The 24,961-nt window shown below is 46.3% G+C and overlaps 1 protein-coding gene across 2 annotated transcripts in view; it reads right to left on the bottom strand.

Annotated features, from left to right (window-relative positions):
* LOC118362813 (intersectin-2) overlaps window positions 1-24,961 on the bottom strand; it is a 36,502-nt gene that overhangs the window by 7,441 nt on the left and 4,100 nt on the right. Inside the window, exons 2-31 of one of the 2 annotated variants that reach the window (XM_035743446.2) lie at window positions 20,214-20,288; window positions 18,215-18,307; window positions 18,052-18,115; window positions 17,769-17,947; window positions 17,357-17,686; window positions 17,043-17,136; window positions 16,751-16,893; window positions 15,984-16,047; window positions 15,714-15,851; window positions 15,222-15,310; window positions 14,810-15,072; window positions 14,574-14,723; window positions 12,321-12,461; window positions 12,115-12,202; window positions 11,736-11,875; window positions 10,567-10,706; window positions 8,122-8,858; window positions 7,799-7,923; window positions 7,454-7,680; window positions 7,194-7,287; window positions 5,482-5,678; window positions 5,214-5,269; window positions 4,958-5,124; window positions 4,824-4,869; window positions 4,588-4,709; window positions 4,395-4,491; window positions 4,071-4,265; window positions 755-876; window positions 566-672; window positions 258-441 (exon numbers count right to left, since the gene is read on the bottom strand). In XM_035743446.2, coding sequence (XP_035599339.2) covers window positions 258-441; window positions 566-672; window positions 755-876; window positions 4,071-4,265; window positions 4,395-4,491; window positions 4,588-4,709; window positions 4,824-4,869; window positions 4,958-5,124; window positions 5,214-5,269; window positions 5,482-5,678; window positions 7,194-7,287; window positions 7,454-7,680; window positions 7,799-7,923; window positions 8,122-8,858; window positions 10,567-10,706; window positions 11,736-11,875; window positions 12,115-12,202; window positions 12,321-12,461; window positions 14,574-14,723; window positions 14,810-15,072; window positions 15,222-15,310; window positions 15,714-15,851; window positions 15,984-16,047; window positions 16,751-16,893; window positions 17,043-17,136; window positions 17,357-17,686; window positions 17,769-17,947; window positions 18,052-18,115; window positions 18,215-18,307; window positions 20,214-20,220 — 4,599 coding nt within the window. In that variant the 5' untranslated portion in view covers window positions 20,221-20,288. The remainder of the gene's footprint in view (window positions 1-257; window positions 442-565; window positions 673-754; window positions 877-4,070; window positions 4,266-4,394; window positions 4,492-4,587; window positions 4,710-4,823; window positions 4,870-4,957; window positions 5,125-5,213; window positions 5,270-5,481; window positions 5,679-7,193; window positions 7,288-7,453; window positions 7,681-7,798; window positions 7,924-8,121; window positions 8,859-10,566; window positions 10,707-11,735; window positions 11,876-12,114; window positions 12,203-12,320; window positions 12,462-14,573; window positions 14,724-14,809; window positions 15,073-15,221; window positions 15,311-15,713; window positions 15,852-15,983; window positions 16,048-16,750; window positions 16,894-17,042; window positions 17,137-17,356; window positions 17,687-17,768; window positions 17,948-18,051; window positions 18,116-18,214; window positions 18,308-20,213; window positions 20,289-24,961) is intronic. The other variant, XM_035743448.2, reaches the window with a different exon arrangement.

Genomic DNA, 24,961 nt, shown 5'->3' with positions numbered 1-24,961 from the left:
ATGGAGAAAAAACAATATTTAATATGAACACACAACCTTCCATGTATAATCAGCTCTCTCCGGTTGGTATGCATCAGAAATGTTCACGTTCTCCTCCTCCACTCACCGCACGTTCTCCTGTTGTAATTCTACCTCCCGCCCCTTCTTCCAACTTAAATGTGTTGTCTTTTCATTAATTTCCTCTCTCTATACTCTTGTCTTCCTTCACTCACTGCATGTTCTTTCATGCTCCCTCCCTCCCAGTCTCCCCCTCTCACCTTGAGGAAGTCTTTAAAGTCCTGTTGGTTGTCAGTCCTACTCTGTAGCAGAGCAGCTCCGTTGAGTTGACAGGAGCAGAACCGGATGTAAGGCTGGAGGTGAGCCAGCTCGGACGCCAAGATGTCCCCGATCACCTGGACAGGCATGTTCTCACCCCCTGTCTTCTTACGCACACGCAGAGCCCTACGAGCACACACACACACACACACACACACACACACACACACACACATGTTCTTACCATCTGGCCCGAGACACTCATACTGGTGAACACACACACCTAAACCCACTCCACGTCAATACCTACTTTAGCAGTTTGGTGTTGCAGGCGATGAGCTCCTTCCAGTTGACAAAGATCATGGCCATCTCTGCCTCTGTCAGACGGCCCGACTCAGACATGGGCTTATGGAACACCTGAACACACAGAGTAGAGTACATAAGTGTGCTTGCTGTGTGTGTGTGCGCAATAATTCTAGCGTCTATGTTTGTGTGTTACCTCCATGACTATCTGGAGGTCCTCCACATATCTCTCCTCTGTCTGGAGGAGCTCGTGGATGTAGCCCTGTCTCTTCCTCTCCTGGGGACTCATAGAGTCTAGACTGTTCAGGTCAGCACACCCTGAGAGAGAGAGAGCGAGAGAGAGAGAGAGAGAGCGAGAGAGAGCGAGAGAGCAAGTGAGAGGAGGGAATCATACAGATGCAGGATCTTAATTTGATCACTTTTTTGTTGCTGCGAATTTTCCTGTAGCTGCAAGATTATTTTGCTGAGACAATAATGGTCAAATTAGGATCCTACGTCTGTATATACTCAGAACAGTAACGCACAGTCACTCTGAAAACACACACACTCCCCTAAACCCATCAATCGATAGTCTGTCTCAGAACCAACCACACACATTCACCAAAAGCAAGGGCACTCTTACCTTGTGCAGAGTGCCCATTCTGACAGCCGTGGAGTCCCATACAGGTGGTCTCCTTCTCTTTCCCAGTATCCCTCCCCTCTTCTGTTTTACCCCAGAGCCTTAGAAACTGCAGCTTGTCTTCACTGTGTAAACTCATGCTCTCTCTGCTGTCTCTCTCTGCCCAGGTAGACTATGAGATGCTCTCGCTTTAGCCAACCCTCTAACTGGTGTTCTCTCTCCCTCACCTTGTCCTCTCTATCCCTCCTGCCCTCTCATCCACAGACATTAAGCCCATAGCAAGACAAGCAGCTAAATCTGTTGTACCAAAATAGGAGAAGGACTGTGTGTACTTCCAGATGACCAAGATAACGGTCACCCTGCCTTGGGAAGACACCGGGTAAATAAAACGGTAACCAGAGATCAGAATATCTAGATACTGTGTTCCAGTTCTGAAACTGTGGGTGTTTATTTCAGATAGCAATGGTGTTGTGTTGACTGTAAACACACACTGATCTCTTTCACAGACAAACGGTCATACCGTTAGTGCTGTCCTAACATTCACACCCAGGGATGACGACACACATTTCAAAAGCAGCCTTTAATTTCACCATGGATTCAGATTAGCCCAAACCGGGCGGCAGATGGTGCCCTTATTCCTTTGTCATTGGTGTCCAACTGGACTCTACGCAGCTGGCTCCACACTACCGGTTGGGCAAGACTCAGATAGAAGCAAAGACAGAGGTACATTTTCAAAAAATCGTCTCACTGTGTTATGTGGAACAAGCCACTTAGCAGAAGAGAGTAGGAGGAGCTGTAGTAGGATGCAGAGAAAGAGCAATCCAACCCCTGGACAGTGCTCGGTTGTCCAACAACATCCATTAGTTTGCATAGATTAGTTTCCTTTTCAGTGTTACAGCAGCTAGCTACTTCACTCTAGCTTGATCATGCACTAAAACGGAAATAGGCACAGCAGAGAAACAGCATCAGTAATCAGAATAATATAGTCAACGCCAGAGGAATTAAGGTGCGATTCTAACTGGTTGTTTGTTCTGCTCTTGAACACTGCAAAGCTCAAAGAGTTGATTCAAAGAACTATGAATCATCACAATCAGGTACGGCTTTCGAAAAACACACACAGTGGCCCGAGCAAATTCATTGTTAGAATTCAGTCAATGATGAAGCGTTCCAGTTGAATCAGAGGGGACTCCTTTTTGATTGTCACAAATCCTCTAACAAATACAGTGTGGCCAACGCAAACGACTCATCATTATTGAATCAGTAAGGAATCCGTGGGTTCTTTGCGAGCTGAACTTCCTTAAATGATAAATAAAATAAAAATGGGGCTAATAAAATTATCTGTCGCTCCTTCTAAGAGAAAATGGGAGGAAAGGAGGGGGGCAGGTGAAGGGGGACAGCCACAGAGAGAGACCCACTAGATCAACATTAGAGTCATTACACTTCAGGGTCACCAAACACCAAAACATTGTCCTAATATAGAAAACCGTTTAGGAATGTGCATGTTTGTTTCAACTTGCATACATTTTCCTTTAGATTCAGCCAGGGGTCCTACATCAGGTCAGAAAAGTCATTGGATGCATTAAGGACAGCAGGGATACAGACAGACGGGTCAAATCTCAGCTCTTGGTTCAGTCCCAGGTTAAAAAAAGCCAGTTGGTGGGAGTTGACTTGAAAAAGCAGGAAGGAAAGGGACAGATGCTCCAGGTAGCTTCCCCGAACCACAGATCTAGGATCAGGTTACCTAACGTTAATGCTAACTCTGATCATTAGGGCAGCGTTGCCCAAACTCAGTCCTGGGTACCCCAAGGAGTGGTCATTAGGGGTTTTGCCCGAGCACTGATTCAAATGATCATCTCATCATCAAACTTTGATTGTTTGAGTCAGCTGTGTAGTACTAGGACAAAAACGTGCACCTCTTGGGTCACCAGGACAGAGTTTGGGCAACGCTGCACTAAGGGATGACAACCTATCAGACCCTGTATCAGTGGTAGAGTAGGTAGAAGTTAAACCCTAACCACTGGCACAGATGTTATTTCAGTCCCCTCGTGGTTAAAGTGACAGAGCAAGATTATGGCAATTACAGCATTTGTCTACTTACCCAATGACAGATTAAGTCATGGATGATTGCACCTTCAAACTGCATGCAGACTTAAAAATGGTTTCCACGAGTTCATCTGACTCTGGGTAAGTAAGAAAACGGCTTAATTTCCATATTTTGCACTATCCCTTTAACAAGTTAGCATTATGGGCTGGCTCGTCTGACCCTAAATTTGTGCTCAAGGATAACGTCAACCCACTCCAAAACAGACACAGGCAGAAGGTCAGAGGTTAGAGGTCAGAGGTTAGTAAAGGAGCGGGGCCTCCAACAGTCGAGAGCGTGATAGTGGGTCTCAGACGGAGAGGAGGAGAAGGAGACACTACAACCCTACAGAGAGAAAGAGATGAAGAGGCGAGAGAAAAGAGGAAGGGAGGGAAAGAGGGAGAGAAGTGAAAGGAAAACATGAGTGAGAAGAATGGATGGATTGATGAACAGGTGACAATTAGAAGAAATGGTAGAAAGGAATCAACAGGGAAAGATTTCACCCAAGAGTATAAATAACACCGTTGCTAAATTCTTACCCAGGGTTTCCCAAAGTTGGTGCACGTTTTGGTTTTTGCCCTGGCGATACCCAGCTGATTCAAATAACCAACTCATTATCAAGCTTTGATTATTTGAATCAGTTGTGTAGTTTGGGGGACTAGTCTGACTCACCATGCTAACTGGCTCTACTAACATCTTACATACCATCTTACCTGTCATGTGTACTGGTAGGCATCTATCTGCCCACCCTGTCATGTGAACACTTAAATTGAGAAACTTTGGAAAAGCACATCAAAAAAGTGATGTACTCACATTGCTGGCTGGGGTCGGTGTCGGCAGTGGTCATCTTGACGTAATTAGTTGGGAACAGACCGGTGACCCCGTTGACCTCCCCTTTCCACCAATCGGGGTCGTTCTTGTCGAACACACTGATCAGTTGACCCTTGGAGAAGCTCATTTCGTCCTCGTTGGCTGCCTTGTAGTCGTACATGGCAATGACCTGACACACTGGAGGAGAGGGAGAGAGAGGAGAGCAAGGTGTGAGAGGGCATAAAAGTTCCAAATAAAGGATAGCCGGTCTTCTTCACCCATTACCTACTAAAGACGTGTGTTTCCTGAGATAGGTGTGTGTTTTACCTGGTAGAGGTGCTGGCGTGGACTTGCCGCTGTTGGATCCCAGCATTTTGACGTGCGAGGCAGGAAACCAACCCTTCTGACGCTTCTTTCCCCGCGCCTTAGAGATGAATCAATCAACAATTTAAAGCAAATTGTATCGATCAAAATCATATTGCCTGATTTCATTCTAGTCTAAACCAGTCAGTCAGCCAACCTGCAGTTCTCCGAGCCACCAGCCGGTGGGGTTCTTGCTGAGGATGAGGATAAGCTGTCCTGGCGCCAGGCTGAGCTGCTCTGTCCCCGTGGCCGTGTATGTTGTGCTCACCTGGGCTATCTCTGCACGCGCACAAGTAGGGAGTTCCATCAGATTTAGAGGAACGTTGAGAGGGAAAAAGGAGCAGCCAGGCTGTACTTTCCCAGCATGGGAATAATGTAGTGTGATGTCCTTACCTGGTTTCTTCCCAGGCTGACCTGACTTTCCAGAGTTGCTGGATGTCTGAAACAACAAGTTACCGTACTTAGGTCTTAAGTGCAAGCCGGGTACAAGTTGCAGTACACTGTGCGTGTGTTTGCATGCATCTTACATCTGTCTCTTTGGGTTTGACGTAGTTAGAAGGGAACACCCCGGTGCGGTCTCCGATGCCTCCGCTCCACCACTCTCCCTCTCTCTGGGTCACCAGGATGACATCACCCTCCCTAAATGTCAGGTCGCCAGGCTCTGGGCTCTCATAGGTGTACAGCGCCACGTACTCTGATTGTACGACACAAAACATAACCTCAGAGACATTCTGATTGGATGACACAAAACTTGAGCTCTCAGAGACACAAACGTCAAACTACCTTCCTGTTGAGCAGCATCTGTGGCTTCAGAGCCATCCGGAGGGGAATTTACCGAGCTGGAACAAGACAAATATACATTATGAAAACGGTTATAACATAGGTAAACACATGCACACGACTGAATTCTACACAAAAACACACACACACACACACACACACACACCACACGACTGAATTCCTTCACTGATAACAAAAGGGCCTGTTTGCCAAAACTGTGTGTGTGAGGGGAAAAAAACACAAAGAAAAACTGTGTGTGGCGTGTATTTACTTGGTGGTGTCTTCATTCTCTCCCAGGAGTGTGACATATGTTTTGGGGAACCAGCCTTGCGCCCCGTTGAGCTCCCCCAGCCACCAGCTGTCCTGCTGCTCCAGCACCCAGATCACATCGTCCTTACTGAAGTTCAGATGGCTCTCTGTCTTAGCTGTCCACGAACAGAGAGCCTGGGCCTGCAGGCTACCCGCCACCTACAGAAGGAAAGAACAAGGGGTGGAGGGAGTTAAAGACAGCGAAGGAAGAGGGTGGACAGAGGGATGGAAGAGATTGAGGGGGAGAGAGAGCCGAAGGACAGGGGTCAAAGTCAAATTGGGAGATTGTAGTTCAGGGCTCTCCCAACCCTGCTCCTGGAGAGCTACCCTCCTGCAGGTTTTCAATCCAACCCCAGTCGTAACTAACCCGATTCACCTCATCAACTAGCTAATTATTAGAATTAGGTGCGCTAGATTAGGGTTTGAGCAAAAAACCTACAGGACCCTTGCTCTCCTTTTTCACTCCTCGTGAATTTAAAAGTTCAAGACTGGTTCTTGACTGGTTCTAGACTGGTGTAAGCAGGCTGGAGGGAGATTCTGTCATATTCCTTACACCAGTCCCTTCCTTTTAACCAGTGCAGTCTGAATCTGTGTGTATATCAGAGTAGGCATAAGGAATAATCGGTCTAGTCTGGTAGCAACACAGCGTTAAGTCAGAGCAGTGTTTCCCCAACTCTGGTCCTCAAGTACCTGCATCATATATTTACACACACATACATGGAGCTCTGTATGTCTTTTAGCCCGGGACAAACACACCTCCTTGATGATTAGCTGACAAGTTGAATCAGGTACGTTTGTCTGGGGCTATAATAAAAATGTGTACTGTTGGGAGTACTCGAGTTCGTAAACACGGAGTTAGAGGACTCATCACGGATATAACCAGTTTTTTTTTGCAGGGATATTGCCAGTGAGGGCTTCACCATTTTAAAGTAGTCAACTGGGTGGGGATTCCTATTGGTTGGGAGCAATCAGCCAATGATCAGAGCATTGTCTTTAAATTTGCTTGCTTGTCTGCAAGGCAACCAAATTTGAAGACAATGCTCGGATCATTGGCTGATCGCTCCCAACCAATAGGAATCTCTTTACACTATATCCCTGCCCTTTAGTGGCCACAACAAATGAATGACACACAAGATATGGTTCAGGACCATTTCAAAACAGAGATGGCCTCAATGGCTCTGCCTGTGGAACAGATACAAAAATGAGTCCTCCAGCTAACTACGTAGCAACGTGATCTGTGTGCAGTGTTACAGTGTAAATATCATCCAACACTTCCTGCTCCTCCACTCCAACGTCCTGGTTATATTGTGTACAGGCGACGGTGAGGGCGGCTATGGCAGCACAGTACTGTGGAATACCTGGAGCAATCACAACCCCTTGCCCCTATCCCTTCAGTGTTAAGAGATTTAAGACAGACCGTCTTTAGAGTCCAGACCAGGGTTACCCAACCCTTTCCTCGGGCCCCCCGGTGCAGACGCTTTACATTTTAGTTTTAACCCTAAGCTGGCACACCTCATTCAATTAGTCAACTAATCATAAAGTCTTTGACTAATTGAAACAGGTGTGCCAGTGTGCTGTGCTCCTGAGAAGGTGGAGCCATCCATCACCAATCACGATATTGGCCACCAACTCATCCCTTGCTTCCAATTGGCTCATTCCACCCCTCTCCTATACCTGTATCTGATCCAAGGGGGCGTGGTGAGGGGCGTGTGTAGGAGTGAAGGCGGAGTTCTGTCCTGTTGGCATGGTAGCGTCTCCCCCGGGTTTCCTAGAAAACATCAAGAGTCAAATGTCATGAACTTTTGTGTCAGTAGTACAGTATTTACATGAATCACCATATAAAATGTCTCATCAGGGTTGAGGAAAGGTAACACAGTCCTAGGCAAAGGACCTATGGGTAGTAATTGTGCGTGTGTGTGTGGTAGCCATCCTACCCTGTGTGTTTGGGAGTGGAGAGTTGTGGTCTGGGGGCCTGTTTAGCAACAGTAGCATAAGCAGCAGTAGTAGCAACAGCAGTGGTAGTGGCAGCTGGAGTTGCATTAATAACAGCAGGTGTCTCTGGTTTGGCCTGTCTCTCCACGTAGCTCTCTGGGAACCAGCCCATCTTCCCCTGCCGACAGCCATACAGCCAACCCTGCTCCCGCTCCGTACTCTCATCCACCTAGACACACATGAAAGGGCACACAAAGGTCAAACAACAAAGAAGCACAAACCTGTACTCAGAAATTATGACAGAGTGTAGAATTACATTTAGAATTAGTCATCTCTATGGTTCTAACCTCGATGAGCTCATCGGCCTCGAAGCTGAGTTCGTCCTGGTTGCGAGCTGTGAAAGGGTAGAGAGCCCGGAAGGAAGTGAGCGCCGCAGACTTCCTGTGCTCCATGGCCTGGGGCTGCAGACCACCTGGAACAGCCATTCACATAACAGCACCTCAGTTTACATTTGAAAATATATTAATCTTTCATTACACCTATATTGCAAGCTACATTTGACCAGAGGAATCATGTGCCTCTGTTTTCGATATCGTAATATAGGTTTAATAAAGGTAATGAATGAATGCAGGGGAATGAAACAGTTGAATGTCTAGTTGTCCCTCCTTACCTTTCCTCTCCTCTAGTCCTCTGAGAAGGGCTGACAGTTTGTCATGGATGTTTGTCTTCCCTGCACTCGGCCGCAACACCTCCTCCTGTCTTTTCCTCTTCTCCTCCTCCAGCTTCCTCTTCGCTTCTTCCTTCAGCTTCCTCTCCTCCTCCTCCTCCTCCTCCTGCCGCCGCCGCCTCCTTTCTTCCTCCTTCCTCTCCTCCTCCACTCTCTTCCTGTCCTCCTCGCGCCTCTTCCTGTCCACCTCTTCCTGCCTTCTTCTCTCCTCCTCCACTCTCTTCCTCTCCTCTGCGTCTCGGATTGCTGCGTCCGCAGCCCGCTGCCGCCTCTTCTCCTCTTCCTCCTTCTCTCTCTCCATCTCCTCCTCTAACCTCTTCCTCTCTTCCTCTCTCCTGCGCCAATCCTCCTCTTCTTGCTTCCTCCTCTCCTCCTGCCGCCTCCTCTCTTCCTCTCTCCTCTCCTCCTCCTGTTTCCTTCTCTCCTCCTCCCTCATATTCCTCTCCTCTTCCTCCAGTCTTCTCCTCTCCTCCTGCATCCTCCTCTCCTGCTCTCTCCTCTCCTCTGCTCTGCGTTCCCGTTCTGCCTGTTCTTTAGCAGCTAAGAGGCGGGCCTGCACCTCCTTCTCCTCCTCCTCTCTCAGTTTGGCCTCCCTCTCTTCCTGCAACCTCATCTGTCTCTCCTCCTCCTCTCTCTGCAGCTTCTTCTGCCACTGACGCTCCTTCTCCAGCTTAATGCGCCTGGGTAAACAGGGGAGGGAGGGAGAAAGCGGTCAACGTCAAAACAAATCATGCTTGAGCGTGTATACAGTGCATTTGGAAAGACTTCCACATTTTGTTACATTACAGCCTTATTCAAAAATGATTGCAAATGTATGCATTTCAAATTAAATTGAAATATCACATTTACATAAGTATTAAGACCCTTTACTCAGTACAGCCTCGAGTCTTCTTGGGTATGACGCTAAAAGCTTGGCACATCTGTATTTTCGCGAGTTTCTCCCATTCTTCCTGACAGAGCTTAAGAGGATCTGCAGAGTTGGATGGGGAGCATCACTGCACAGCTGTTTTCAGGTCTCTCCAGAGATGTTCAAATCAAGTTCAAGTCCAGGCTCTGGCTGGGCCACTCAAGGACATTCAGAGACTTGTCCTAAAGCGACTCCTGCATTGTCTTGGCTGTGTGCTTAGGGTCGTTGCCCTGTTGGAAGCTGAACCTTCGCCTCAGTTTGAGGTCCTGAGCACTCTGGAGCAGGTTTACATCAAGGATCTCTCTGTACTTTGCTCCGTTCACCTGTCCCTCGATCCTGTATAGTCTCACAGTCCCAGGCGCTGAAAAACATCCCCAGTAGGGATGGTGCCAGGTTTCCTCCAGACGTGACACTTGGTATTCAGCCAAAGAGTTCAATCTTGGTTTCATCAGACCAGAGAATCTTGTTTCTCATGGTCTGAGAGTCTTTAGATACCTTTTGACAAACTCCAATTTGGCTGTCATGTGCCTTTTACTGAGGAGTGGCTTCCGTCTGGCCACTCTACCAAAAAGGCGTAAATGGTGGAGTGCTGCAGAGACGGGCTAAACATCCAGAAGGAAAACCATTTCCACAGAGGAACTCTGGAGCGCTCTCAGAGTGACCATCGGGCCCTTGTGCCACCTCCCAGGCCAAGGCCCTTGTGCCACCTCCCAGGCCAAGGCCCTTGGGCCACCTCCCAGGCCAAGGCCCTTGGGCCACCTCCCAGGCCAAGGCCCTTGGGCCACCTCCCAGACCAAGGCCCTTGTGCCACCTCCCAGGCCAAGGCCCTTGTGCCACCTCCCAGGCCAAGGCCCTTGGGCCACCTCCCAGGCCAAGGCCCTTGGGCCACCTCCCAGGCCAAGGCCCTTGGGCCACCTCCCAGACCAAGGCCCTTCTCCCACGATTGTTCAGTTTTGCTGGGCGTCCAGCTCTAGGAAGAGTCTTGGTGGTTCCAAACTTCTTCCATTTAAGAACGATTGAGGCCACTGTTTTTGGATGCCTTCAATGCAGCAGACATTTTATGGTACCCTTCCCCAGATCTGTGCCTCGACACAATCCTGTCTCTGAGCTCTACGGACAATCCCTTCAAACTCATGGCTTGGTTTTTGCTCTGACATGCACAGTCAACTGTGGGACATTATATAGACAGATGTGTGCCTTTCCAAATCATCAAGTTGTAGAAACATCTCATGAATGATCAATGGAAACATATTGAGTCTCAAAGCAAAGGGTCTGAATACTTTTTATCTGCAAGTGTCTAAAAACCTGTTTTCGCTTTGTCATTATGAGGAATTGTCTGTAGATTGATGAGGAAAATGTTTTATTGAATACATTTTAGAATAAGGCTATAACGTAACAAAATGTGGAAAAAGTGAAGGGGTCTGAATACACTGTGTGTGTGTGTTCGTGTAGATTTGTGCGTAGAGGAGAGACCAGGTCACCTTTGGGCCTCCTCCTCATCCCTCCTCTTCCTCTCCTCCTCCTGCGCCCTCTGTCTCTCCAGTTCTCTCCGTTTGTCCTCTTTGATGCTCCGTAGTTTATCCAGAGCCGACTGCTGCTTCCGCTGGCTCTCTCTCAGATCCTGATATTACCATATGCACAACATCAATAAGAGGGCACATTTCACATACTAAACGAGTTGGGACATATTCAGAATAACAAAGGCACAACATGATCTTTGACCGACAATGACCTGTGACGAGGGAGAGGTAAACGGCATAGGATTTAACATGAAGCACAAACTACAAACCCACAAGGTGGCACAGCAAGCACAGGGGTGAGAGGGGTTGGAGAACTCAGGGAATAGTGGTTTAGAGTCTAGACACAAATACAGAGAGAGAGAGAGAGAGAGAGAGAGAGAAGAAAAGAAAAAGAGTGAGAGAGCACCTTAAGGAGGTAGAAGAGTTTACTAAGGCAGTTGACCAGAGAGAGGAGACCATGAAGCAGGCAGTCATCAGCATCCCCATACTGCAGCAAGACAGGCCAGGAGAGAGGGAGGAGGGAATATGTAGGGGGCAGAGAGAGAGAGTTGAGAAGGAGATAGAGGGAAGGGGGACAGGAAAGGATGGAGGGAGGGAAAGAGAGGAAGAAAAGGAGGAGAAAAAGGCCAGTGTTGTAGTGGTAGTTTAGACACAGAGAGAAGCAGCAGAGCAGACTGGTTATCAATCATATTAGCCACACAAATACTGAATCATTCCAGACCAGTCTCAAATCAAAATCCCGTTAATATCATATATCCACTTCAGGTCGAAAGTTATACTTATTGTATATATTGTAATTACTTTGCCACCATGGCCTATTTATTGCCTTACCTCTCTTATCCTACCTCATTTGCACATGCTGTTTATAGATTTTTCTACTGTATTATTGACGGTATGTTTGTTTATTCCATGTGTAACTCTGTGTTGTTGTATGTGTCAAACTGCTTTGCATTATCTTGGCCAGGTTGCAGTTGTAAATGAGAACTTGTTCTCAACTTGCCTACCTGGTTAAATAAAGCTGAAATAAATACTTCAACATATTGCCATAACATTTGAGCGAGTGAGTGTTAATATTCACCGAGACGTGGGTGTTAGACATCCAGCTGACCTAAAATGTTAAATGTCCGTACCTGTATGTCGTTCTGGTACTGGTCCATGTCGGCCAGTTTAGCAGCCGTCTCGTTCTCCAGAGCATCCAGCTGCTGCTTCAGTTTGCGACACACTCCGTCCTTCTCACTGGCGCTGCGCTTCAGCGTGGACATGGTGGAGACTGGAGAAGAAGAGTTGAGAATGACAGGAGGAAAATGTTCAGTAGAATTCACTATGGTTTTCCAACATAGGTTCCTATTCAGTCATGTGAGATTGTTATGTTTGACTGAACGGGAAAATTTGTCGAGTCTAGCCATATAACCTAGTCCTACTGTATAAACAATCCATAAACACTAGTCTAGCACTCCACCACAGCCTAAATTAGCCCCAGTCTCAACCTAACCTAACTCCAGCCCATACCTGGTAGGTTGTTGAGGGCCATGTTCCTCAGTTTCTCACTGAGCCTCTGCTGTTCTGGAGTCAGCTGGGACAGCTTCCTCTGGTACTCCTTCAGCACAGGAACAAACGCATCATCAGGAGGGGGGGAGACAACGACACACCAGAAACACGAATGAAGGAATGAGGAAAACAGTAACTGAGAATACAGTTAATACTGAGACAGACACCTCTAGTTGTCTCTGCAGGGAGTTGATGTCCAGTCTGCTTGTGTCTCGTCTCTGGTTGGTCAGCTCCAGCTCGCTCCGCTGCATCGTCCTCTTGCTCTGAGCATCATGCAGCCGCTCAGAGATCTGCCTGTGTTTGTTACCCTAGGAGAGAGATGTGGTCAAGTACCGTTGGGATTCTGGTAGATTAGGAACTATGACACCAATGGAGAAACAGAGTGATTGAGTATGCCAATGAAGCTCATTTGAATTTAAGTGAGTGAAAATGGGAGAGATTGAAAGAGAGTGAGTGTGACTGACTATAGCCGTGCGTGTGCGCACGTGTAGCCTAGGGCTGTGGAGGTCATGAAATTGTCAGCTGTCGATTGTCAAGGAAATAACCGCCGGTCTCACGATAATTGACCTTTAATTAACAAAACACATTTAGCATCTCCTGGCTTCCACACATAGAATACAAGCCACTGATGCAGACCTTTGGAATATCTCCATTTGAAAAAGTCGAAAATCCATTTAATATAGCCTACACCATCAGAATAAATCCAGGATTTATTTTAGACAGGACTAAAGAAACATGACATGAAGAAAATGTTGTCTATTTCAGAAGAACAGAATAGCATACTCTGAGATGTTCTTATGTTAGGTCCTGATCCGGCTATGCCATATGGGCAGTTAATTAAGCAGACAAGATTAGCCTAGAATTCCGTGGTATTATTTTATATTATTTCATAGTATGAAGAATACAATTGAACATAGCTGAATAAAATTGAACGGATGGTTTCTCCAAGTGATTTCTGAGGTAGTGCGCACATTCTGTGTTGAGCAGTTAAAGACACAGGTCCTCTTATATGCTTAATTAAGAGTAATTTATTCAACTTTGGTTACAAAAGTTGGGCGATATGTTTAGATTTTTTTATCAATTCTAAGGCTGCATGATGGGACTCTAATGATGATTTGAAAAAAGTTCATCAGTCTCTCATTCACAATTTGACAAGCACATGATAATGCCTTGAATTTCCAGACGACATCCCCCTAGTATGGCCGTAATGCCCCTTTTAAAAAATCAATGCCTTTTGAGGCCAATATTGGGCTGAATATAATAATGAAATTCTTCGGATCACAGGCTGCGTGTTCCGAAACACCTCTCACTCACATCTAAATACTTATTGGCCAATGCCGGTCACGTGATCGGGTTCTTCTCACAGGCATCCATCTCAGCTCCAAAGTAGGCTACAGGTGAAGACCGACACGTCGGGGACGCAGTTGCGCACGTCCTTCTTATTGAATTCTGAGGTACATATTGAAGATGCTAGAAGAACTATCCATATTTACTTTTCATCAGCCAACAAGATGAATAGCCCTAACAAACAGCAAAAGCACTAGCCTATGTCAATCTACTATCCCCTATAGTACAAAAGTTGACCTATTCTATTGATCAACTTGTCCTTCTGTGCGAGAAATAAATATTCCAAACAGTCTGGGACAGTTGTGGGACCACTCACACTGAAAAAAACCTTTCGAAAGCAATGAGCCTGACGCAACAGATCAGAATGTTTAGCTTAAAATGTTACTAAACTATTAGGCTATTTCGTCACATTATAAGCGCAGCCATGCGCACACGGCAGTAGGCTAAAAGCACAAATGTTCCAAATAGCAATCAATTAGCGGGAAAACACCATTCTCAAAAGTGACCGCAAATGCGATTTCGCATGAAATGTTTTATTATAAAGGTGCATTTTTATGGTGAAAGTGATCTTTCCTAAACTTGAAACTCACGTGCAGCCTACGTATGCCAGTTAGGTTCTACACCGGTTGTAAAGCAGATTAATGTGCTTAATTTCAATAAGTTATTTGGCCACTTTAGTTGTGATACCAACCTTATCGAAACATATAGGCCTATGGGCTAAGCTACAAGAGGTGTGAGACTATGACTTGAAAGAGTTGCACAAAAAAAGGCATGCGCTGTTTCTTGCATTACTGCACACAAGCTGGGCATCATTCACAAGTGATAGGTTAATATTGTCACCCATCAGACTGTTCTTCGATTTAATCTTGTCTTCACATTTAATCTTGACGTCAGCGTTATTAGAGGGACAATAGAGTGCTGAGTACCAGGCAGTTACCACGTTTGTTAAGTTACTAATGACCATCAGCAGCTTCAGAGCTTGGAGAAGCCTAGTTACCGTGACTGCGGTCATGACTCGTGACTGCCTGTGTGGCAGTAATACGGTCACCTTAACAGCCCTAGTGTAGCCTTACCACAGCCTCCAGCTCCATCTCTAGGTTCCTCTTCCTGGTTTTTAGTCTGCCGATGTCCTCCTGCTCCTGACTCTTCTGGCTCAGCAGCTCTCCTCTCCTCCTCCTCTCCCACTCCTCTTTCCTCTGGCGCTCCAACTCACGCTGCGCCGCCTGGGGAACCCACACGCAGTCAAACACACACACGTGGACACACACACACGCAGAGCCCTGGCCCATTATAGAACATGCCTCTTTACCTCTTTTCTCTCAATCTCCTTCAGCCTCTCCTCCTCTTTCTGTCTCTCCAGCTCCCTCTGTCGCTCTAGCCTCTTCTCCTCCTCCTTCCTTCTCCTCTCCTCCTGCTCTCTGGCCTCCCGCTCTCTCCTCTCTCGCTCCTCTCTCTCCTTCTGCTGGCGTCTCTCCTCCTCTCTCCTCTGTGTGTCCTGCAGAGCCTGTCGTCTTTTCTCCAGCTCCGCGTTCCCTCGCTCCAGGTTGGCCTTGAATTTATCCTCAAACGATACTGAAGGAGGGAGGGAGGGATGGGTGGGGAGAGAGAGGATAGGGAGACGAGTGTCATAAGTCAATAGTCATTAGACGTGTACAGATGCATAATGTATGTGTTGTAGTCATACAGGAGAAGAGTGAGTGGGCGTGCGTGTGTGTACATACAGTTGCTTTTGGGTTTCTGTGGTGGCTCAGCCTCCAGTTCTTCAGTGATGCCAGCATAGAGAGATAAACTGGTCCCATTCACAGCACCCCTTCCAGAAAGAGAGAGGGGAAGGGTTAGGTAGGGTTTGTTTGTGTTTATGTGTACCTCTGTGATGGTGGTATTAGTTGTAAACCCCACCTCTTCAAGGAATACCTAGGATAGGGTAAGTAAGGGTAAGTAATCCTTCTCTCCCCCCCTTCTCAGCCCCCAACAAGATTTAGATGCAAGTGGCTGTTCCACTGGTTGTCATAAGGTGTATGCACCAATTTGTAAGTCGCTCTGGATAAGAGCGTCTGCTAAATGACTTAAATGTAAAATGTAAATGTATGGGTAGTGTGAGAGGTAAGGGTTCGGTGGGGGGTTGTGTTTATGTGTACCTCTGTGATGGTGGTATTAGTTCTATGGGTAGTGTGAGAGGTAAGGGTTAGGTGGGGGGTTGTGTGTGTGTTTACCTCTGTGATGGTGGTATTAGTTCTATGGGTAGTGTGAGAGGTAAGGGTTGGGCGGTCTTGGCCATGTCCACTAGATGCATGGCCAGAATAAACTCCTCTCCTCTTAGCTTCCCATCCTTATCCACATCGGCCAGGGTCCTGACAGAGAGAGAGATACGAGAGATTAGCGCACACACACATTGTTAGGTTCCTCCTTTGAAGCACGTTACTGCAAAGGTCAAACGTTCTTATACAGGTACAACTGTAAGTTGATGATGAAGGTGTACTCACCAGATGGTGGCCAGCTGTGTCTGAGTGAGCAGAGTGGTTGCCATGGCATTCCTCACCTGCTGACCTGAAATATACACACACACACACAGAATAAAGCAATCTCAGTCGATTACGTCAAGTTTTATAACTTGCAGCCTTTGTGGACAACCTCCAAATTATAAGAATGATTTAAAAAGATTCAGAAACAGTTGCCAAGTGATCCTACACTGGTTTCCGACAGTGAGTCTTAGGATACAATGGCAGTTTCCCAAGAACAGGTCTGTCAAGAGGTAGCTGAGAGGAAAGGAGAAGGTGTAGAACACTCTCACACACACACACACACACACACACACACACACACACACACACACACACGCCAGTAGAGCAGCAGTCTTCCACAACAAGGCAACAAGGGCATAAGTTAGGAATGTTAAAGGCAAAGTCGTCAACCCAGTGGACACAAATTCCGACAACCACACCCCGCATTCCACAAATGCTTCGGTTCAAGTATGACACACACACAGGTATGCCAGGCTTTCCACCCATCACGAGGCGCATCTTAATCGACTCGCGTGTCTTCCCTTCCTAACTACCACATGAACATTACCCCCATCTCTCATATAGCTGCATTATCCACAGTACATGCATTTTGAAAACTGACATGGATAACACAGTAAAGTCAATTACTTAATTCCATTGAGGTTCCTTAGGTAAACTACATTACCCATAGCCCCCCTCCTGTCGGACGGCTGCCCATCTGTTTGCCTATATTTCCCAGCAGCACCCACCTGTGAGGTATCCCGTCATGTGTTTGTCGAGGCTGTTGAACTGTTGTCTGTATTTCAGGCGCGAGGCCTGAGGCACGGCCCAGTCAGAGGGCGCCGTCTTAGGAGAACTACCTGCCAGGGAGGTGGTGGATGAAGAGTTGGAGCTGGAGTGGAGAGAGACGCAGTTGGATAGAGAGAGCGAGAAAGATGGATGGCGAGAGAGAGCATATTATAGTTAGCCTATGTAGAAACAGTCCATTGGCATCTAAATTGGTAGAGATGTAGGTCAGTTCCTATAAAGTGTGTGTGTTACCTGCTTGAGCCTAGGTCCAGCAGTGACGTAGCTTTGTTCATCCCAGGAGAGAAACCCAGAGGAGAGGAGGTGTAGGACACAGAGAGAGGCAGGCCTTGACACACACACGCATTATAAAAGTCCTTATCAATTTCAACTGAGATTTACCATTTAGTTACATTGCAAATACACCATGATATCCACTCAGTTATTGAGAATGGTGACACAGCAGTTTCTACTCTCTATTCACTTCCATACAGATTGAGAGAGAGAGGTTGGGGGTTGAAGGAAAGAGAGAGAAAGATAGGGAAAGAGAGAGCCTGTCCTCCTCTTACCCATGTGTCCTGGTGGAAGTTGCTGTAGGATACCCATAGTGCCATTGGGGAGAGCGGGGCTGCCCAGGGACGGCAGCAGGGGCATTGTTGACGTGGCAACCAGGGGGACCATGCCTGTTGCCATTGGGACCATAGGAGTGAGGCCAGTCACAGGGGCCATGGGTGAGAGGTTAGGGATCATGGTTGAGAGGTTAGGGGTCATGGTTGAGAGGTTAGGGGTCATGGTTGAGAGGTTAGGGGTCATGGCTGTGAAGTTGGGTGTCATGGGGATGGGGGTGAGCATGGCGATGGCTCCGGGCATCAGCGACAGGTTTGGCATGGAGCCCATTCCTGGAGAGACAGAGGAAACACACATTATTAGAAGAATAAGATAAAACATTGAAATAAAAATAGAATAGAAGTGTTAACGTACCATAGCGTGAGGAGGACATGGCGCCTGTTGAGGAAGGGGCGGGCACTGGCGGCTGCTTCATGATGATTGGTAGAGATGAGGGAAGGGGTGTGCCCTGAAGTTTGAGCTTAATGAGCTTCATAGCGATGGAGAACTCCAACCTGTCCATCTTCCCATCCTTATTCATGTCAGCCAGGGCCCTGGGGGTAGAGAGAGGGTCATAACTTCCTCAGGACAATCAAGTGTGGGTGACTGGAGAGCAGCTGCCTACAAGATTTCTCCCAGCACAGAGGAGGAAGCTCACCATATCTCTGCCAGCACTGAGGAGGGAAGACCCGACTGCAGGAAGAACTTCCTGGCCTGCTCCCCTGGAGTGCAAACAAGAGGAAGAGTGAGAGAGCGAGTGAGCGACATTACAGTAGGGAGAGATTAAAATATTGGTGTGCATGCAAGCATCGTCTTGGTACCTGAGACGAAGCCCGTCACGGGAGAGAGGGTGTCAAACTGTTTATCATGTTTGTCCCTCTCCTCTGGAGAGATAGCCCACACATTGCGGCCACCTGGAGAAAGAGAGGAGAGATAAATAATTTTCAGATACCAATCTCAGCCCTCTGTGGGAAAAGGCCTACGAATCTATAGGTACAAGGCAAACAGAGGTGTATGCTAGCAACACACACACACAAAGGTTGAGCAACAACTCCCAACACAGGAAACAGCTGAGGTTTCATGAGACAACCTCAAGCTAAAAGACACGCAATAAACACACACCAGGCAAAGCCTCTTAATATGACCAAAGAGCGACTGTATGAATAGACAGAACAAGGATGGAATTTAGACATTCAATTGTCCCCCACGATGACATCAGGGAAGGGACTGTGGATCTGTCTCCGTCCGTTAGGCACACGCGATATATCTGACTGCTCTTGCCCAATTTTGGACGAAACTTGGGTGAATGATGTGTCTTGCAATAGAGATCCTTCATTTACAAAATTACACTTATTGGCCCAAGGGGGGCGCTGCATCATTCGTGGGGTACTATATTTACTGTTGCCTTTTTTTTATTCATGGTTAGTGAAACCCAGTAGTCATACAAGACAGAACTACTCAGTCCCCTTTATCTTTCGCTTGTTTCTTCTTTTAAAAAGGTGGAGGACAAACATTGTTACAGTCCCCCACAATGAAAACGGAGGGGGACTATGAATCGGTCTCCTTCCGTTCGTTCGTACGTTACATCTCAAACACTACAAGCCTGAGTTTGATGAAAGTTAGCTGAGGGCTGAGTCTTGCCATAGAGATGCGGCATTTGTAAAATACGCACTGATAGGCCTAAGGGGGAGCCGTAGTAATAAACAGAAATTCCAAACATTAAAACAAGCACATCTCGTATCCCGTTTGAGTTATCGCTTCTTTATTGTTTTATTGTCCACATCAATACTACTAACATCACTTCTAGTGTCTGTGTTTAAAACCACTGATTATACGGTAATAAATAAATAAAGATGAACCAGTTCACTCTTATCTCTGTGTACATTGGCAGGCTCGGGGACCGTCCCTGACACAATCAATTCCAGCCCTGCACCATGGAACACAGTAGGCTCACTGTAATTGGGCCATGGTCTTACAGTACAGTTCAGGCCAATTTTGTTTCAGTCTATTGATTTTGACCAAGTAGGTAGAATATGTTTGTGCAGCGTTTCCCCTATATGCATTTAGTAGCGGCGCACTGCTGCTGCTATATCGTGGCTGCCACCTCAAAATGTAAATGTAAAACTCTGCCATCGCTGCTGGAAACCAAATGTGAAGGGAAACACTGCTGTGATATGCGACCGACTTAAAACTAGATCCGTCATCTCAGTGCCGTTTTTCCCTGTTTCAATCAGAGCACAGAACAGAACAAAATGTGAATAAAATGTTCAGTTGAAATGAATTTAATTTACACTGAACAGGATTGAACAGGGCGTCGAGTCAGACAGGATCTATGAACAGGGGCTTCGACAGGATACATTTTTGTTTATTTAACTAGACAAGTCAGTTAAGAACAAATTCTTATTTACAATGACGGCCTACACCGGCCAAACCCGGAAAACGCTAGGCCAATTATGCGCCGGTTGTGATACAGCCTGGATTCGGGTATCTGTAGTGATGCCTCTAGCACTGAGATGCAGTGTCTTAGACCGCTGCGCCACTCGGGCGTAGTGTTTGATAGGATCTATGAACAGGGGTGTAGAGTTAGATACAACACTGCTACAGCATCAGGTACAGCAGATATAGGAGCTGGACAGAGACAGACAAGAGTCTTGCTGCAGTGAACAGCCCTGTGAGCGATACACTTCACACTGCTGCTGCACCGGAGGACAAGAAAAGAGGCTTAGCAGAAAAAGACAGGAAAAAAACCCAGCTAAATGTGCCCTTGAGAGAGCAGGAGAACGTCACAGCACACACAGAGTAATAAAGACGTGGTCTTACCATTCATGGCTGCAGGTGGCAGAGGGGGCGGGGGGGACTCCCGTTCTTCTACTCAGCCGGCTAGCTCGCAGTCATCTGCAAAACACACACATTAGTGTCTGCACACACACAAAACAAGCGAAACTTCCGCTCATTAATAATGGAGGGAGGGCAGAGCGCTGCTCACACCAACTCAGAGAGAGAGAGAGTGTAGCAGCTGCCCCGTTTCTCATTGGTCAGCAGGTTTCAACAGGGTTTCTCCTGTTCCTCAGTCAGGGAGTCAAACACAGAGACACCAGGGCCACGTCCCAACTCTGCTACATAGCTTCCTCTCGTTGTTCCCTAAACTTCCATCAAATCCCTTTTTATCCTGCTTGCAAGTGGACACACACATCCCACCAAGCATGACACCCGTAAAAGAGAAAAACTGCGGCCAACACATAAATACAACATAAACAACAAAAGAGCCATAATAGTGATTACACTGGTCAGAAGGAGATCATGGTAGACTGTATACATACTGATCAACCATGATATGTGTGTTCTATTTCTATTTCTTAGAAGAAACCCTTATTGTCCCCCTGAATGAAAACACCCGTCACTTGCATGCATGTCTGCCTGTCTGTCTGTCCCCACAGGTAAAGGGCAGGTAGAGAGGTGTATGAAGGAAGGTGTGTACAAACACAACAAGCACCTTCACAACCCGCAGACAGTGGTCAATACTGCAACACCGAGGAGAGCTCACAAGGAAAAGTAGCAGAAAAGTATGGAGAAAGAGAAGGGCATGTCAATGAGGCCATACAAGGAAAAGGGAGAATTCCAATGACTATACCCTTCCTGTTCCTTTCCAGTCACACACGGATACCAGCATTTCCTGTCCAGCCAGTCAGCTGACAGGAAGTCCCTGGCAGCTCTGAGGTTCTTCCTGTGGCAGCCCTCTGTGGCGGTTACATGACTCAGCCATAAAACAGTAAAAAATAAATGTACTCTACAGAAGCCCTTCAGGATGCTGGCGGTCCAGGCCTCTTTAGAGTTGACCTGTCCAGTCCCCATATCAACCCTTCGCCCTAGAACCTTCTACAGTGCCTTCAGAAAGTATTCACACCCACTGACTTCTTACAAAAATATTTGTGTTACAGCCTGAATTTAAAATGGATTAAATTGAGATTGCCACTGGCCTACATACAATATCTCATAATGTCAAAGTGGAATTATGTTTTTGGAAAGGTTAAAGTTATTTTTAAAATTGGAAGCTAAAATGTCTTGAGTCAATAAGTACTCAACCTCTTTGTTATGTCAAGCCTAAATAAGTTCAGGAATAAAAAATATTAAAGTTGCATGGACTGCATGGCAATAGTGTTTAACTTGACTTTTGAATGACTTCCTCATCTCTGTACCCCACACATACAGATAATTGTAAGGTCCCTCTGTCGAGCAGTGAATTTCAAACACAGATGTGAAGGGGTTGGATGGGTGTACTGCTGGCACACAAGTGTGGTATTAGTGTAGGGCAAAGAGAGAGGGAGGGATGTAGGAAGACGATAGGAGGGAGGGAGGGGGGGGGGGGTAGTTCAGGAGAATGTGGTCAAGCAAGATGGCCTCACAATGGGGAGCGTGCTAACCATCTGCTCCATCTATTCCCATCTTCCTGTGGGTATTTATCCCTCTTCGGTCCCCCTAGTCCCTCCTCATATCACTTTCCCTCTGAACCCATGTGTCCCTCTCCTTCGGCCTCCCAAATAACTTAGGATTTAAGGTGGAAGCGGTTAGGGGTTGTTTCTACCTATGTCTGCATCAGTGAGAGAGGTGTCCTTGCACAGAAATACAGGATGCAAATTGGTTTCAGTGAACAAACACCCAGGGATCCCTGTGGAGCCTGCTGACACATACAGCAGTCTGCTCTGTCTGTACAAACACACACAAGCCCCCTGCCTTGATGTTTTTTGCATGTGTTTTGCATCGTGTGGTAAAATCAGGAGCGGGTCAAGCTGAAAAAAGGTGAACACTGAGCAGCACAACAGTAGAGACTGGAGTCTCGACAGATCAGACAACACCATGTTAAAAATAAAGAAAGCATCAGATCAGATGATTCTACACTGACTACATCCTCGTTGAGAATGAAAGATAAAATACAGGTACAGTGTGTGAACAGTGTGGGAACTCTGGGCCAGTAGAGATGGCATCATCACCACACGAGTTAACCCTGTCATTATTCTCCCCTCTCTGTCAGACACAAGTGTTTATTTTTTTTACCTGACACCCAATCAGGGCTGAGATCCAGAGAGTTAACAGGAAGGAGAGAGAGTAGGAACAATGCAGAGTCACTGCATATACCTATCTCTGGTCGATTTCCCATCTGAGCATTAAGAGTCTCTCCCTGAAACAGAGCTCACACAGACAGACACCTCCACTAGGGATGGGCATTTGACTGATGAGTACACACATTCTTTTATTTTGAGTAGTCTAATAAATAAATAAAAAACTGAACAAGGCCCACGCTGGAAAATAATTTCAGCATTTATCAACATTGAGTGTACAATACATTAACACCTTCCTAATATTGAGTTGCACCCCTCTCCCCCCTTTTACCCTCAGAACAGCCTCAATGCATTGGGGCAGGGACTCTACAATGTGTCAAAAGCATTCGAAAGGGATGCTGGCCCATGTTGACTCCAATGTTTACCACAGTTGTATCAAGTTGGCTGGGTGTCTATTGCGGTTCTTGACACAAACCAGTGCGCCTACTACCATACCCTGTTCCCAAAAGGAACTTCAATATTTCGTCTTGCCCATTCACCCTCTGAATGGCACAAATACACAATCCATGTCTAAATTGTCAAGGTTTAGAAATCATTCTTTAACCTGTCTCTTCCCCTTCATCTACACTGATTGAAGCGGATTTAACAAGTGACATCAATAAGGGATGATTTAATAACTTTTTTCAAGGTGACAAACCAAAATCAGTCTTTCGATATACAGACATTTTATTTAGTTTATTCTGCCTGTCCTTGGACACGACATGTTTGGTGAGTACGTATATATGCTTTTCTGATGAAAATATCACACAAATGTTTTTGTTTATTTTCAGCATGGAACCCGTCTATATTTAGAGGGGGGTAATAGCTTAGGCCAGTGGTTCCCAAATGTTTTATAGTCCCGTAGTACCCCTTCAAATATTCAACCTCCAGCTGCGTACCCCCTCCAGCACCAGGGTCAGTGTACTCTCAAATTTTGTTTTTCGTCATCATTGTAAGCCTGCCACACACACACACACACACACACACACACACACAGCAGTTATTCTTATGTTTAATAAATGTGAGTTGTCCAGCTCTTATAGGACCGGAGCACAAATAATGTAATAATCAATAACTTTGCTCTTTTATTTAACCATCTTACATATAAAACATTAATTGTTCAACAAAAAATGGGAATAACTCACATAGGTTAATGAGAAGGGTGTGCTTGAAAGGATGCACATAACTCTGCAATGTTGGTTTGTATTGGAGTCTCAGTCTTAAATAATTTTCCACCCAGAGTCTGTGCCTGTATTTAGTTTTCATGCTAGTGAGGGCCGTTGGTACGTGGTTGCAAAGGGCATCAGTGTCCTACCAGCGCAATATGCCAATGCAGGATACACTGAGCGCAGCCAAATCCAGAAATCTGGCAGTGGCTTCTGATTAAATTCAATTTCATAGAACCGCTTGTTACTATTTCGACGAGGCTCTCTTGTTCAGATATCGGTAAGTGGACTGGAGGCAGGGCATTAAAGGGATAACGAATCCAATTGTTTGTGACATCTGTTTCGGGAAGGTAATTGCGCACCAAACTCACTCAGGTGCTTCGCTATATCACATTTGACATTGTCCGTAAGCTTGAGTTTATTTGCACACAAAAAAATAAATCATACAACGATGGAAAGACCTGTGTGTTGTCCTTGATAATGCAGAGAGAGAAGAGCTCCAACTTCTTAATCATAGCCTCAATTTTGTACCCCACATTGAATATAGTTGCGGAGAGTCCCTGTGATCCTAGATTCAGATCATTCAGGCGAGAAAAAACATCACCCAGATAGGCCAGTCGCGTGAGAAACTCGTCATCATGCAAGTGGTCAGACAAGTGAAAATTATGGTCAGCAAAGAAAACTTTCAGCTTGTCTCTCAATTAAAAAAAATGTGTCAATGCTTTGCCCCTTGATAACCAGCAGACTTCTTTCTGTATGTTGTAAAAGCATTACATGGTCGCTGCCCATATCATTGCATAGTGCAGAAAATACACAAGAGTTCAGGGGCCTTGCTTTAACAATGTTAACCATTTTCACTGTAGTGTCCAAAACATCTTTCAAGCTGTCAGGCACTCCCTTCGCAACAAGAGCCTCTGTGGATGCTGCAGTATACCCAAGTGGAATCGCGTTACCACTCCACTATGTCTCCGTCATGGCTTTTGCGCCATCAGTACAGATAACAACACATCTTACCCACCAAAGTCCATTTGATGTCACAAAGCTGTCCAGTACTTAAAAAATATCCTTTCCTGTTGTCCTGGTTTCCAGCAGAGGATGTCTTCCTTAATTGACCCCCCATAAACATCACTTACATATACCAGGAGCTGTGCCAGGCCCTCCACGTCTGACTCATCCAGCTGTAACACATAGAATTCACTGGCTTGTATACGAAGCAGTAATTGTTTCAAAACATCTCCTGCAATTATTTTTCAAATTGGCATGTTTTGTTTCTAAATGTCTGCGCAACTCTCTCTCAAGAGTTGTG

The sequence above is a fragment of the Oncorhynchus keta genome, chromosome 29 (genome assembly GCF_023373465.1).
Source record: "Oncorhynchus keta strain PuntledgeMale-10-30-2019 chromosome 29, Oket_V2, whole genome shotgun sequence".
Lineage (NCBI taxonomy): Eukaryota > Metazoa > Chordata > Actinopteri > Salmoniformes > Salmonidae > Oncorhynchus > Oncorhynchus keta.
Note: the sequence above shows the minus strand (reverse complement) of the source record. Positions and strands in the feature narration are given on the sequence as shown.